Here is a 16,687-nt window from a genome sequence, read left to right as displayed (position 1 = left end):
TTTGTAGACGCTATAACTTTTGGGCAAAACAATCACTATTATTATTGTGATATTTTTTTTTACCAAAAATATGTAGAATAATACATATCGGCCTAAACTGAGAAAAAATTGGCTTTTTTAAAAACAAAAAAAAAAGGGGGGGGGATTTTTATTATTGCAAAAAGTAGAAAATATTGTGTTTTTTTTCAAAATTGTCGCTCTTTTTTTGTTTATAGTGCAAAAAATAAAAAACGCAGAGGCGATCAAATACCACCAAAAGAAAGCTCTATTTGTGGGAAAAAAAGGACGTCAATTTTGTTTTGGTGCAACGCCGCACGGCCGCGCAATTGTCAGTTAAAGTGACGCAGTGCCGAATCGCAAAAAGTGCTCTGGTCAGGAAGGGGGTAAACTTTTCCAGGGCTGAAGCGGTTAAACGTGTTTGGAAAAAACTTAGATCTATACTTGGACAAAAAAAAAAAAAGACCAAAAAAAAAAAACAAAAAAAAAACAAAAATTGAGACTTGATGGACCATTTGGTCTTTTTCTACTGTGTCACTCTTCTTTGTTTCTATGATTATTTGTGTTGGGGAGCTTTATGCAAGTCATGATGTGCAGAATTAAGTAAATACAAGACAGATATGAACAACCATTGTTTTTAATTGTTTCAATTTTTTTTATTTACAATAATTGCCAAGAAAAGGTGTGTTTTATTTACGAATAAAATTACAATGTTATAATCTCATAAAAACTTTTCTTTAAAAGGATCAAAATCTAATAAAATAATCATTCGTTGCAATTTTCTTACAAGAGGTACCACTAGTAATTGAGAGAGCAGGACTTTGGCTGGAAGAAAATGAAACAAGTCCATTAAAGTGGAACTCCAGCCAGAAATGTATTTGTTCAGGACAGAGGATGGAAAGGCTGTGACCCCTGTCAGGATTTTACGGCTGTTAGCCCCACACTTTTACTGTCAGTAACACAATAGAAGAAATATGGAATCCTTCCTGTAGAGATACAGACAGTAATAAGAACCTGATAAAGATGAACGTTTCCTTGCTCCATCCAAAAGTAAAAAAAAAAATAGGTTGGAGTTCCATTTAAAAAAAAAATTTTAAGAACTTGTCTATTTCTTAAAACATAAAAAAAAATCAATACCATGGAAAATGATTAAAAGAGAGAATAATAATAATGAGATTAATTTTAAGCAGCAGTAGACAGGGGCTCCTAGCACCTGAACATCAGCTTATTCTACTTGTACTAAGCTGATAGAAAATGGTTTCTGATTGGCTGTCATATGTTTCGATAAATTAGCTTATCAACAGGTCAGCTGGTCCAAACAAGATACCTCGGTTTTGGATGGATCCATCAGTAAGGACCCTTTCACATGGGTGATCCGATCAGGTCCACCATGCATTCTTATAGACCAGTGGGTGTACACAGACTTGTCATGGTTCTCCAGGGCTGAGATTATTATTATTATTATGGATTTTATTATTATGGATTTATATAGCGCTGACAGTTTACGCAGCACTTATCATAAGAGCAGACGGTACAATTACAATACAATTTAATACAGTAGGAATCAGAGAGGTGAACTGTTGTTGGCAAAAATATTCTTTAAAACAACCGGGGAAAGCTGGATTTGTAGCATAGCCACAAGTGGCCTATCAACCGGACCGGCGTACCCACAGTAGGAGCAACCATTTTACCGATTTTTTAAAAAAAAAAATTATTTCCAGTCTCCAAACTGCCATGCAGCGTACACACGATCGGAATTTCGGCCCGCAAAAGACCGATGAGAGTTTTTCATCGGAAAATGCGACCGTGTGTATGCTCCATCGGTCTTTTGCTGGCGGAATTCCAGCCAGCAAAAGATTGAGAACATGCTCTCAAATTTTTTGGTCGGGAAAAGTTCCTATCCGAAAATGCGATCGTCTGTGGCAATTCCGACACGCAAAAACCCTTATGCATGCTCGGAAACAATTCGACGCATGCTCGGAAGCATTGAACTTCATTTTCTCGGCTCATCGTAGTGTTGTATGTCACTGCGTTCTTGACGGTCGTAATTTCAGCGAACTTTTGCGTGACCGTGTGTATGCAAGGCAAACTTGACCGGAATCCTGACGGAAAAGCCGACATATCTTTTTCCGATGAGAAAACCGATCGTGTGTACGCGGCATCAGTGTTTTCAAGCAGTTCTACATCTCTTTAAAGCAGTCCGACACTTTGCAAGAAGTATTCATTACCTAACCTTTTCTGTTACAGCTGTGCCTGTGAGGAATTGTTCAAATTTCCATTCTGATGCCATTTGGCATTTAAAGCGGAGTTCCACCCTAACAAAAATTTTTTTACATTAAAAGACTCCTTTTAACCTAGAAAAAATTATTTGGAGGAATTTTTTTTTTTTTTTTATACTTATCAGAAAGGGCCTGTTGCTTTGTAGTCGTCGTAATCTGCCACTTTCTGGTCCACGGTGCTCCTCGAGACTTCCTCCCTCGCCTGTGCTCCTGGGAAATGATCATTTCCCAGCAGCCTGTGGGCAGTACTGTGCTCAGCACTACAGCTGCCATTGAATCTCGCATGCGCGAGATTGAGAGGTGCATGCTGGTTACCCAGCATGCACCTCTCCCAAGGTATTCCAGGAAGCGATCTAGATTGGGCTTCACATGCCCACATTAAGGATGGAAACAGCCACAAACGGAGGCATAAAAGATAACAAAGATATTTATATTTTTATTTTTTAACAAACGATCTTGATCATTGAATAGTCTTTTTGAAATTTCATTGCAATAATGCTAGGATGCAAAAATATATATATATATATATATATATATATATATATATATATATATATTTTTTTTTTTTTGCTGAAACTCCACTTTAAGACGTTATTGGGTTATTTAAATGAGAGGTCTGCTTTTAAATCATACAACAGGGCTTAAATAGTAAATGTGTGTACTGAAAAATAGTAAGTTTAATGGTCTTTTATTTGTCCAGTAACTCCAGCTCCAACCAGGCATCGATCTACACCGAGAGTGCCCAGGTAGCACCAAATATGTTGGTACAGGTAAGCAGCATTACTAGACAAACATGTCTATTATAGGAAAATATATTATAGTTTTTTGATCACTTTGTAACTTTTACACCATATTTTACAAATAAACATTTAATGCCCCGATGACACTGATTATATAAACCATTCTAGGCTTTCTAGAAATAGAAAAAGCCCAGCACTAGCTGCCTACTTTCTTACTGTCTCAGTCTACCTGAACATCCATAGAGGCCATATATGTTCAGAAGAATGGGGCAGGGTATGACATTCTACATCTCAGGCTATTTACATCAAAGCTGTAAGACCCTTTTTGTGAAAGAGGGGGGAAGTGGCCCAAGATTCCACCTGCCGGTTGCAAGTTTTGAATACGACATGTTCGTTCCACTGCTACACTGTGGGGTTGATTTACTAAAACTGGAGAGTGCAAGCTCTGGTGCAGCTCTGCATACAAACCAATCAACTTCCTTTTTTTTTGTCAAAGCTTAGATGAACAAGCTGAATTTAGAATCTGATTGGTGCTGCACCAGATTTAGTACTCTCCAGTTTTATTAAATGAACCCCTATCAATGCACATGGTTATTCCTTAATATTCAATAATAAAGTTTAAAATACATACTATTTTATAGTACACCCTTGAATTATTTCTGCCTTGAAATTTGTTCTAAAGTACAGTTATCTTTTGATGTCAAACATACATATTGTATTGTAGAACACGCATGCGCACTCTCAGGAGATTTGGTCAGATACTGGTTTGGATTTTAACTTTAGAATAAGACTGGAATATTCAGAAGAAACCCAAAATCCAAGTGTAACATTGTGGACAATACCTACAACAACCATTGAGGTTCCATCTTTCATATGAAACAGAGCAACAGCTCCACTTTATTCCCATGCAAAACTGGAGACCACTGTAGAGACATCATGACTGCAAGGAAATCTTGATAAACCAATCAGCTCTTCCTGTAATTTTTGCACACCCAAGCATAGCTATCACTCAAAATTGTTATAATGATCTATATTGGACCACCTTTGGTGCCTATGCAAGCGTAGAATGACCATTTATATATCTGAGGGTTCTTTAAAAAGTTTCCACACTTTTTTTTAACTTATTTGTATTAAGAATAAAAAAAATGACATCACTCATATTAAACTGCAAGGTCAGCCGGCTTGCCAGACAGACTAGTCACCAGTGGCGGCCCGTCCATTAGGGGCGCCCGGGCGTCGCCTCCTCTCTCAACGCCACCCCCTATATACCATAGCATGAATCTATCCACGCCACCACGGCCACCCCCTATTCATGCGTCTGGCCCCTTTCAGGGTACCGGCGTATGAATTACAGCGGCCAGGGTTTTATTTTTAAGCACCTGATTAGAATAATAAAAATAGTATAAGCTCGGGTTGCAGAGAATGTGCTCCGATCTCACCCAGGTGTGTTACAACAGCGAATGAATAGCGAATGTTGAAACACTGATCCTCAATCCGGTCAATCAGAAGCGGGTGTGTGTGTGTGTGTGTGTGTGGGGGGGTTGGCATACTGTTTGTCACCCTACCAAAAAAATGTTTCACCGTCCGCCACTGTTAGTCACATGACACTCTCAGACAACCAATTACTACCCTGTTTCCAATGAACATAAAAAAGTGCAGATACTTTTTGAAGACCCCATATATATATATTTTATGAGCAGTATGAAGTCTATCATACTACCCAACTGAAATATGTAAAATGGGCTGTAGTAACAATCATGTATATAAACTGGGTGTTGTTAAGGCCTGATTTACACTATCAGTTTGGGGGCAGCAAAACCATGTATTTGAGTCACATTTTTAACCATCCCTCAATTGCTCCTACTTGTGCTACAAATACACCAGCCTGGGGTGTACACATGCTGTGGCTGTGATGCTTTGCATCACGGCAGGAATTTTACCCTCTACTACGTTCCACAGTGCTACCACCCATGAACGCAACCCATTTAAGTGAATGGGGTCACACTGCAACCGTGCGTAATGCATGTGGTTACGCTAGGGTAGTGTAGTATTTAAGGGGATATAGCATCTCCTCACCCGTCTGTCTGAAGAATGATCCAAACGAGGATTGCTCTGCTCAGAGCAATGCTAGTATAACTTAGAAACAATGTGTTTGATCTGCTTTGCCACCAACATGAACAGCCCTTAAAAAAACCTGCTGCGTCCACAGAAACACAATGGGGTTGGTTTACTAAAACTGGAGAGTGCAAAATCTGGTGCAGCTGTGCATGGTAGCCAATAAGCTTCGAACTTCAGCTTGTTCAGATAAGCTTTGACAAAAAAAAAAAAAAACAAAACCTGGAAGCTGATTGGTTTCTATGCTGGGCTGTACCAGATTCTGCACTCTCCAGTTTTAGTAAATCAACCCCAAAGTAGGTTCAGCGCAGCCTAATAATGCTTGGTTGGTGGTGGTGGGTGGGGGGGGGTTTGAGTACTGAGCAGGGTCTTAACATTTATTCCCTCAGCTCCTAAAGATACAGCAATGTGCTGGTGGCAGAGGAGCTAGGTGTGCCTGTCCTCTTATAGGGTATTAACAGTGCCAACATTTAGGAAGTTACAGCACAGGTGACAACACTACAAAAAGAGTCTTGTCACGCTACCAATGTGCCCATCCAATGGTTCTACTGACAGGATCAACAGGTATCTAAAAAAATGTTCCAGGGGGTACTTAGAAAAACAGAGAATTAATTCCTATTGGTATGGGCAGCCTATGTCAGCCATGGTTCTACAGTATGACGATAGTTCTTCATGTAGAGAATGCAATTGAAGCATGCATCAAGCGCATGTCAAACTAGGTCCATCTCCATGAGTCCTTACATGAAGCTGGCATAGTGGTGATGGTGGTGATGTGATACTTTGCGACACTCAGCAGACTTTCAGTCCTTTCATCCTATAGAATAAAACTACCATCTGTGATTATGTTGCCTTCTTTTGCCCAACATGGCAGCTTACATGGGGCAATAGGCTGCATAGCATAGTGACAAAGCCAACTCCTTTTGCTCTGTCTGGGCTGGTGTGCTTTGACATAGAATGCCGAGTTTGTTACTAGGAGCTCTTTTATTTAATGCATATATAGTGTACATTTTTTGTTTTGGCTATAGTGGTGTCCTTAAAGGCCCTATGTTAAAGTGTATATATATCCAAAACTTTTTACTAAAGTGCTGGATAAAGGAAGGGTTTAAACCTCCATCAGTTTATTTTAGCCTGTCTGTGTCCCATTTGGGGGGGAGGTGGGGTATTCCCTTCACTTCCTGTGCCAATGACGTGACAAGAAGAGTAAAGCCCCAAAAAGTAGGGGAAAATTTGCTTTTAGACAGATGTCACTGGAAGAGTGAGGCATGATTAAGGCCTGATGGCCGAAACACATTGGGTTTTTGACTGTTGTTCACATGCAATAATAAAACAATGTTTTAGCCGACTTCCATGGAACCAGCCTTTCTCCCTTTTTTTCATGGATTACAGAGACTTTCCAGGCCGAGTGCCGTGTCCTTGAGGTTCATCAGGCATTACACAGGCGGTAGTAGCTCGGACGCACCTGTTCCTATCCTTGCCTTGTTTTGGTGACATTTTAGATTTCTTATCACTTCCTGACTCGGTGACACTTTCTGCTAAAAGGTAAAAAATCTACCAAGTGGGGACACAGACAGAAATAAAATGATAGGCCTTCTAACCCTCTCCCACCCCTCCAAATAAAAAAAAAAGTTTTGGGTATGCATACACTTTTTTTTTCCAAAACAAAAGATTTCATATAAAGATTAGCATTAGGATCACACAAACAAAATCCACGGGCTCTTCCCATCATCCAAAGAGATTGCTATATACTATGAACATTCTGTGCTTCTGCCAGACAAAGTGCATCAGAGTAACACAGATCTATCAATCGTATACAACAGATTTAGAGCGAGCCTCTTCTATTGGGTTCATGAGACTGCAGGCATTAGCTTGTCTTTGAATAGAATAGCCTCCATGAACACTGTCACCTCCATCGGTACTGCACATGGTGCGAAGGTCCATGCCTTCAACAGTCTCTAGTGTCCCTGTGTGTGTTCTCAGGTGCCGTCATGCCACCAGTCCAAGTCGTGTGATCTTGGCAGAGAGGAAGGAATGGATGATGAATACGATGGGTTTCGGGCAACACTGGAGATCCAACTGCTGTGGAGACATAAAAAAGTTGGTTATGCAAAGCCAAATGGTTGTGTGACTTCAGTTTATATCAAAGATTCTGTTCAGGACATAAGCAGGGAGAAATAGTACCCCATTTGGTGTCAGTGGGAGGAGTAGTGCCAGTCTTTGGTGTCAGTAGAAGAAATAGTACCCAATTGTTGGGCTTAGTGGGAGGAATAGTGCTCCAAGGGACAGACATAGGCAAGGAAAGGGCCACATCTGAAATGCAGGCCACAGTTTGGAGACCCCTGTTTTATAATGTTTAAGTCATTTTGATACTTATTCCATTGGAAGGAATAATGTCCCATCATTGGTATCAGTGGGAGGAATAGTGTCCCATCATTGGTATCAGTGGGAGGAATAGTGCCCCATCATTGGTATCAGTGGGAGGAAGTGTGTCCCATCATTGGTATCAGTGGAAGGAATAGTGCCCCATCATTGGTATCAGTGGAAGGAATATTGTCCCATCATTGGTATCAGTGGAAGGAATAGTGCCCCATCATTGGTATCAGTGGGAGGAATAGTGCCCCATCATTGGTATCAGTGGAAGGAAGTGTGTCCCATCATTGGTATCAGTGGAAGGAACAGTGCCCCATCATTGGTATCAGTGGAAGGAAGTGTGTCCCATCATTGGTATCAGTGGAAGGAAGTGTGTCCCATCATTGGTATCAGTGGAAGGACTATTGTCCCATCATTGGTATCAGTGGGAGGAATAGTGTCCCATCATTGGTATCAGTGAAAGACTAGTGTCCCATCATTGGTATCAGTGGGAGGAATAGTGTCTCATCATTGGTATCAGTGGAAGGAATATTGTCCCATCATTGGTATCAGTGGGAGGAATAGTGTCCCATTATTGGTATCAATGGAAGGAATAGTGCCCCATCATTGGTATTAGTGGGAGGACAAGTGTCCCATCATTGGTATCAGTGGGAGGAATAGTGTCTCATCATTGGTATCAGTGGGAGGAATAGTGCCTCATCATTGGTGTCAGTGGGAAGAATAGAACCCCAAGGGTTGGACAAAAGAAAGGAAAGGGTTGCATTCGGCCCCTGTGGCGACAGTTTGGAGACCACTGCTCTAGAATAATGGTACCTTGAAATAAGAGTAACTGAGTCAGGCATTCTATACAATAAATCAGGATTTCCAGTAAGTTCAGTTTTGGGTTTTACTGGCCCTATAAAAATATCACACAATTCTCGTCTTGTCTGGTCCGGTGATTATTTAAAGTGCAATGTGGCACAATTAAAAGAGGTTTAAAGGGACCAAAGAATTTGTGATGATCAGAACTGCTGAACAGGTTGTTGTCAATTAAGAAGACTCCAGAATTCTAAAATATAACCCCCACCTTATGTTCTTAAACCCTTTTTTTATTAAATACTGTAAGTGTCGTGTGTGATGGTAAATACGCCTGTCTATACTATAATGATTTTGATTAAGATTTGATCACATTTCCATCAGAAATACTATTTACATTAAACAGACTTTTGCGGCCATTTTGCTCTGCAGACAAAGATTCTATGTGTGTACAGATCACCGATGTCAACACGCAAAATAGAAAAATGTGGGTGGGGCCAGCTTAGAAGCACAGAAAAGGAAAGAAAGACATTGAATATACAGTGCTCAGCATAGATGAGTACACCCCTTTTGAGAAGTAAGATTTTAATCAATATCTCAATGAACACAAGAACAATTTCTCAAATTTTTACAAAACTAGGTTATACAGAGCATTTGTTTAGCTCATTACATGAAAGTAAGGTTAATAATATAACTTAGATCAGTGTTTCTCAACCTTTTACGGCGATGTACCCCTGCAAGTCTAAAAAAAATTCCTAAGTACCCCTGTCTCGACTAAGTGATGGGCAATGATAGGAGGCACTGATGGCTGCACTGATAGGAGGCACTGATGGCTGGGCATGCTGGCATGTGTAGTTCCTAAGCAGGCAGGGAGCTGCAGCAGGCATCTACACACATGGCAGGCAGGACATCTGAGGCTTGCTGGAGATGGGGAGGAGTCTGAAGATGGGAGGACATGGGGCCACCCCTGGTCAGTCAGCCCTGGCCGTGGGAAACATCTTCCGAGCAGCACAATGGGGCCATTCCATTGACAGGACCCCTGGCAGCTGCTGCCACTGACCTGACACCCCCCGCACACGGGGCGGACTGCTTCCCCATTGGTAGCACAGTCCCGCGCAACAGGCTACAGCAAGCCGCCAGGGACTGTGTGTGTGGTCAGTCACCCCTGGCCGTGGGAAACATCTTCCGAGCAGCACGATGGGGCCATTCCATTGACAGGACCCCTGGCAGCTGCTGCCACTGACCTGACACCCCCCGCACACGGGGCGGACTGCTTCCCCATTGGTAGCACAGTCCCGCGCAACAGGCTACAGCAAGCCGCCAGGGACTGTGTGTGTGGTCAGTCACCCCTGGCCGTGGGAAACATCTTCCGAGCAGCACGATGGGGCCATTCCATTGACAGGACCCCTGGCAGCTGCTGCCGCCGACCTGACACCCCCGCACACAGGGCGAACTGCTTCCCTATTGGTAGCACAGTCCCGCGCAACAGGCAACAGGCTACAGCAAGCCACCAGGGACTGTATGTGTGCAGGACTCAAGAGACAGAGAACTCTTCGTACCCCCTGCCCCGGGGTGCACGTACCCCCAGGGGTATGTGTACCACGGGTTGAGAAACCCAGACTTAGAATACAAAATCTTCAGTTTTACTCAAATTAGTTGATGCAAAAATGAATACACCCCACAACAAAAATTTATACATCTAGTATTTTGTATGACCTCCATGATTTGTAAGGACAGCACCAAGTCTTCTAGGCATGGAATGAACAAGTTGGTGGCATATTGCAACATCTATCTTTTTCCATTCTTCAAGAACAACCTCTTTTAGAGCCTGGATGCTAGATGGAGAGTGATGCTCAAATTGTCTCTTCAGAATTCCCCATAGTCCCTCCCCAATTGGCTTCAGATCAGGAGACATACTTGGCCACTGGATCACTTTCACCCTGTTCTTCAACAGTGGCCTTAGATGCATGTCTTGGATCATTGTCATGTTGGAAAAGTGCAAGATGACCAAAGGCACGGAGTGATAGTCGCATCTTCTCTATAGAGCAGTACATCTGTGGATTCATGATACCATCAATGAAATGCAGCTCCCCGACACCAGCAGCACTTATGCAGCCCCACAGAAGGACACTGCTACCACCATGTTTCACTGTGGGCACCATTTTTCTTTGTACTCCTCACCTTTGTGACGCTATACAGTTTTGAAGCCTTCAGTTCCAAAAACTTTTATCTTGGTCTCATCACTCCAGAGTCCCAGTAGTCGTCTTCTTTTTCAGCATGGGCCCTGGCAAATTCTAGGTGGCTTTTTTGTTCATGGGCTTTAGGAGAGGCTTCCTTTGTAAACAACATCCATGCGCGCCATTCCTCTGCAGTGTACGCCGTATTGTGTCACAGGAAACAATCACTCCGGTTTGGCTTTCTACTTCTTTAGCTAACAGCAGTGAACTTGCATGGCGATTTTCTTCAACCCTTCTCATCAGAAGACGCGCCTGTCAAGGTGTTAACTTTTGTGGACGGCCTGGATATCTCTGTCAGATGGTTACAGTTCCATCTTTGTTAAAATTTTATATCACTTTTGCTACAGTATTCTGACTGATAAGTAAAGCTTTGCTGATCTTCTTGTAGCCTTCACCCTTCTTGTGTAAAGAAATTATTTTCTTTCTCAGGCCTTGTGACATTTCTCTTCCATGTGGCGCCATTGCTGACAGCATGAAATGGGAAGGAGTTTTCTTTGTAAAGTAACAAACCTTTATAATCACCTGTCTGCTGGAAACCTGTTTAATGAATAATTAGACTCACTTGTAGCTGAATTCTTGTTTATTAGAAATTTGTTGACTAAAATTTAGCTTTTCTCCTAAGACTTTTATTGGGGTGTATTCATTTTTGCAGCATTATTTTTTCCAAATGTGTCCCAATGGGGAGATTCCCCCTTACTTCCTGTCTCATAACCAAAACAGGAAGTGAGAGAAAATCCCTCTAAAGTAAGGGAGTTCCTGGTTGTCACCAGGGTCACTGGAACTAGTGTCCCCTTTGGAAGATACCCCCTGATGCTGTTCTGGAGACAACCTAAAATTTGTGATTTTCTTTTACCTTCACTTTTGGTGATAATGGTAAACAGGCCTAAAGGAGAAGGTGAACACCAATAAATGTGATAAGACATTCTAATCCCTCTCCACTCTATCCAAAACTAAATAAAAAATGTTTGCCTTTAGTTATATGTCCACTTTTCTGCACAAATCTATTAATTACTTATTGTTTTATATGGTGCCATCATATCCCATGGCACTGTACAAAGTAGTAGATATGACAAAGGAGGGAAGTACAGATAATACTATACATAAAATGTTCCAAAGACAAGTACTTATGATGTTCAGCTAAATGTAATAACAAGAAACAGAATACAGTTGTGCCCATATGCAGGGCCGTTTGAAGGAATTTGGGGGCCCCAAGCAAAATGCAAATGGAGGCCCCCCCCACGCACGCAAAGCCCCCCTTACTACTCCCCCCCGGTGTTCTTTTTAACCCCCCCTCCCTATCGCGTACCGCGCGTCAGGAAATTCAGTTTTCTGTTCCTGGCCGGCCGGACTGAAAGGAAGTGAGCACTCAGCGTGTGCACTTCCTGTCAGTCCGGCCAGGAACAGGAAACTGAATCTCCTGAGTCCTGTACCGCGCGGACTGCAGGAGGAAGGAAGAGGAGCTCGGCCACGCTACAGGCTGCAGCTTATAGGAAGCAGCTGGAGCCCCAGGCCAGCTCGGGGCCCCAAGCAATTGCTTGTTTTGCCTGTCCTGTTGCGATGGGCCTGCCCATATGAGCTTGCAATCTAGAGCAGGGTTTCTCAACCAGGGTTCCATGGAACCCTGTGGTTCCTCTAGAGCAGTGGTCATCAACCCTGTCCTCAGGACCCACTAACAGGCCAGGTTTGCAAGATAACTGAAATACATCACAGGTGATATCATTTGCTGCTCAATGATTGCAGTATTCTAATCTGCATCTCCCCAAGGTAATACATAAAACCTGGCCTGTTAGTGAGCCCTGAGGACAGGGTTGATGACCACTGCTCTAGAGGTTGCTAGGGGTTCCTTGAGCAATGAGCAATTTCTGCCTCTCAGATAAGTTCCCACTGATACCATTGATCTTTTTAGCTATCTGTAAGGGGGTAATTCCTCCCAATGACCACTAATGTAAGGAGCATTCTTCCCACCGATCATCACACTAATGTATCATGAGCTGTAGATATAGTACATTTTTACAAGGGTTCCCTAAGACCTGAAAACTATTTTAAGGGTTCCTCTGTGTTGAAAAGGTTGAGAAAGGCTGATCTAGAGACATAAGGATCTGAAGCCGCATTAGGATACAGCTGTGATCACATGAGCTTACAATCTAGAGACATAAGGATCTGAAGCAAGAAGTAAAGGTCAGAAAGATGTACAGTAGATAAGGTGACACCATGGAGTTGATTTACTAAAACTGGAGCGTGCAAAATCTGGTGCAGCTCTGCATTGAAACCAATCAGCTTCCAGGTTTTTTTTTTTCTCAAAGCTTAATTGAACAAGCTAAAGTTAGAATCTGATTGGCTACCATGCACAGCTGCACCAGATTTTGCACTCTCCAGTTTTAATAAATCAACCCCCATTGTGTATCTTGTCAGGATAGAAGAACAGATCAAACTGGTTTGAAGAGGTGGGTGTTCCCAACGTCTTCAAGGGTTGGAAAGCGCCAAACAGCATGTGGAGGGAAATTCCAGAGAAAAGGGGAAGCCCTAAGTGTGGCAATAAATGAAGGCGCCAGACAATAGTTAATAAATTAAAATGAAACTTACAATGTCTCCATCCTTGCCGCCAAAGTCTAAAAATAGCATTTTGATTCCGTCATCTGAGGACATTTTTAGCTTTTCATACGAGAATTGTTCTAAGATATTAGTGAAAGTACCATCGGGAGCCTGCGCGGCGATAGAGAATCCATGCTCGTAATTGATCACTAATCGACAGTCTTGGTTCTTGTAAGCACACGCTGAAAGGCAGAGTAACAAAATGTGAATTGGAGCTCACAGTTCTGACTTCCATGACTATATCACATTTTGGATATACTGTACAGAGGGAGTTTAAAGTCAAACAGGTGTGTTTTTTATTTTTTGGAGCAGAGTATTTATGTTAGTAAGGCCCTTTCACACGAGTGGTATGATCAGGTCCACCTGTCGGTTTTTCAGGTGGACCCGATTGGACCCTCCATTTTCCTCGATGGAGCAGCGAATGTAAATGGACTTGTGTCTGTGTACACTCGCCTACCCCCAATCCAATCCATCAAAACTAAATGGAAGGGGATTCAGTCCCTTCTGTCTGGGTGGACTGGATCAGAGGGCAGTCAGATGTAAACAGACGGGCGGTCCCATAGAGCAGAGTAGGCTGCGTCCGTGTCTGCTCTGTATAAGCGGAGTGGACACTGACCTGTCATCCGGTGGACAAATCCCCTGCTGAGCAAGCAAAGTCCGCCCCATGTGAAAGGGGCCTAACAATGAAAATTCTAAACTGATCCTCTGCACACTGCTATAACCCCTTATATATTTTTGCAAGTGATCCCTCTCTGGCCAACTGCATTACAGTCATGCCTCTCTGGCCAACTGCTTCAAAGTGATCCCTCTCTGGCCAACTGCGTCAAAGTGATCCCTCTTTGGCCAACTGCGTCAAAGTGATCCCTCTCTGGCCAACTGCATCAAAGTGATCCCTCTCTGGCCAACTGCGTCAAAGTGATTCCTCTCTGGCCAACTGCGTCAAAGTGATTCCTCTCTGGCCAACTGCTTCAAAGTGATCCCTCTCTGGCCAACTGCGTCAAAGTGATCCCTCTTTGGCCAACTGCGTCAAAGTGATCCCTCTCTGGCCAACTGCGTCAAAGTGATTCCTCTCTGGCCAACTGCTTCAAAGTGATCCCTCTCTGGCCAACTGCGTCAAAGTGATCCCTCTTTGGCCAACTGCGTCAAAGTGATCCCTCTCTGGCCAACTGCATCAAAGTGATCCCTCTCTGGCCAACTGCGTCAAAGTGATTCCTCTCTGGCCAACTGCGTCAAAGTGATCCCTCTCTGGCCAACTGCATCAAAGTGATCCCTCTCTGGCCAACTGCATCAAAGTGATCCCTCTCTGGCCAACTGCATCAAAGTGATCCCTCTCTGGCCAACTGCGTCAAAGTGATCCCTCTCTGGCCAACTGCGTCAAAGTGATCCCTCTCTGGCCAACTGCTTCAATGTGATCAGTCTCTGGCCAAATGCTTCAAAGTGATCCCTCTCTGGCCAACGGCTTCAAAGTGATCCCTCTCTGGCCAAATGCTTCAAAGTGATCCCTCTCTGGCCAAATGCTTCAAGGTGATCCCTCTCTGGCCAACTGCTTCAAAGTGATCCCTCTCTGGCCAACTGCATCAAAGTGATCCCTCTCTGGCCAAATGCTTCAAAGTGATCCCTCTCTGGCCAACTGCTTCAAAGTCATCCCTCTCTGGCCAACTGCTTCAAAGTGATCCCTCTCTGGCCAACTGCTTCAAAGTGATCCCTCTCTGGCCAACTGCGTCAAAGTGATCCCTCTCTGGCCAAATGCTTCAAAGTGATCCCTCTCTGGCCAACTGTGTCTAAATGATCCCTTTCTGGTCCTTTTATTACTCTGCTCTGCAGTGTCAAATACTTACTGGATTATAGCATACTTTAGTGGACATATAGTACCAACATGGGGCAAACAGACAGCTGATGGATAGGTTTGAATTAACTGGCCCAAATAAAAATGTATAGCAATATATGTGAACCACAAATCTTTTTCCTCTAAGGTTTTCTAGAAATATGTATGGGTGTACAGCAGTGTGCAAAGGGTTGATTCAAACGTCTCAGTGTTAACATGTGGTCATATACCTTTAGTATCTGATGTGTTCTATACATGCAAACCTTTTGGGTTTGAGTGCAAATATCTCACTGAACTCACCTTTTCCCCTGCAGTTAAGCTGCACAGCTTGGTCAAGGGCTTACCTCCACACTTCTGGTTGGACAATAAGGGTTCAGCAGCACATTGGTGCGTCAACTCTGTGAAATGTAAAGCCTGATTGGCTCCTTTTTCCTGTTCCTCCTCCTAACCCCTGTGCGGGGGGCTGACAAGAGGCGGATAGCAAGGCATACTGATGTACTTTTACCAACAGTATTTAATATGGATCTAGTGATTTGTTATTGCATACATAACTAGACTGAATGGGATTTTTATGTCAGTTCAGCATTAAAGATTGCAACACAAGAGCAGTGACTCATTAACTGGACCATTGCAATTTCTCAAATTGTATCATTAATCTCTATTCTGTCCTCCTAACAAGGATGCAGTGACTGCTACATGGATTAATAGGCAAACATTAGAGAGGGGATTGCACATTACAGCAATAAAGAAACGATTCTTTCCTTGTACACAAATTATGAAAATGACATCTGCACAGCATCTCAGGGCTACAAACTATGCCGGTATTGGGGAATCACTAAAACATGTTTGCTGTTCCTGTCCATGAGTATAGAATTTGTGTATGAATGGAGCCTGCATTCCACAGCTGGTTCTGATGTTACAATGTGAAAACACGGAGTGCTTATAAATAAAAAGTGTCTGAAAATGCTTAAAGTGTTTTACTTAAAGGAGAAGTCCAGCCTGAGCTTGTTTGGCTGGGCTTCTACTATGGGTCACAGGAGTGCAATCCGTTTTGCACTCCTGTGACCCGTTTTCAGCAGAGAGCGGTCTGAAGTCCACTCTCTGCTGACGTCACCAAGATCAGTCCGGGCACCACGTCATCCCGACTTTGGAAGTCTGGATCCGCCAGGTGCCTGGACTGATGGGAGTTTTAGCCTCTCAGTGAGACGCTGAAATGGCCGCTCCTCCACAGCTCAGCACTCCAGTGAGTGTGGAGGAGCAGAGCAGGAGAGCTGCTGATTGACAGGCAGCAGCTCTCCGTTCGGGGAGGTGAAGGAACCGAGCCATCGGCGGTGTTCGGTGGCTTGGTTCTCAATGAAGAGGCGGCAGGGTCCATCTGGGTAAGTATGATAATGGGATAAAAAAGAATCCCAAACTTCTCTTTTAAAGCAGAGCTTAATTCAGCAATACTCACCTCTGCTTCATTGATCCAACATTTGTGAGGTCCCTCGCTGGCATCTTCTCCCTGGTTTCTTCCAGGTGCTGGTGTTCTTTGACCCTCTTGAATGACTGGCAAGGGATGATGTCACCCCAAAAATGTACAAGGGTAATGTCTTATGTGTCCCTTTACCCCCCTTTTTTTGATCTGCAGTGACACACAAGGCATCAATGTGGAGAGAGGACTGAGAGCAGCCAGGTAGGTTTATTTTATTGCAGAAGAGACATTGCATGTTTCGTCTGCAATAAAGAGCCTGGCTGTTC

General features: G+C 43.3%; 1 protein-coding gene across 1 annotated transcript in view; it reads right to left on the bottom strand.

Annotated features, from left to right (window-relative positions):
- Positions 1-618: 618 nt before the first annotated feature.
- Positions 619-16,687, bottom strand: part of SNTB1 (syntrophin beta 1) — a 224,428-nt gene continuing 208,359 nt past the window's right edge. Inside the window, exons 6-7 of the mRNA XM_073632204.1 lie at positions 13,114-13,304; positions 619-7,207 (exon numbers count right to left, since the gene is read on the bottom strand). Coding sequence (XP_073488305.1) covers positions 7,115-7,207; positions 13,114-13,304 — 284 coding nt within the window. The 3' untranslated portion in view covers positions 619-7,114. The remainder of the gene's footprint in view (positions 7,208-13,113; positions 13,305-16,687) is intronic.

This window comes from Aquarana catesbeiana, linkage group LG05 (assembly GCF_042186555.1).
Source record: "Aquarana catesbeiana isolate 2022-GZ linkage group LG05, ASM4218655v1, whole genome shotgun sequence".
NCBI lineage: Eukaryota > Metazoa > Chordata > Amphibia > Anura > Ranidae > Aquarana > Aquarana catesbeiana.
The sequence above is the reverse complement of the archived record's forward strand: the minus strand, read 5'-3'. Positions and strand labels throughout refer to the sequence as shown.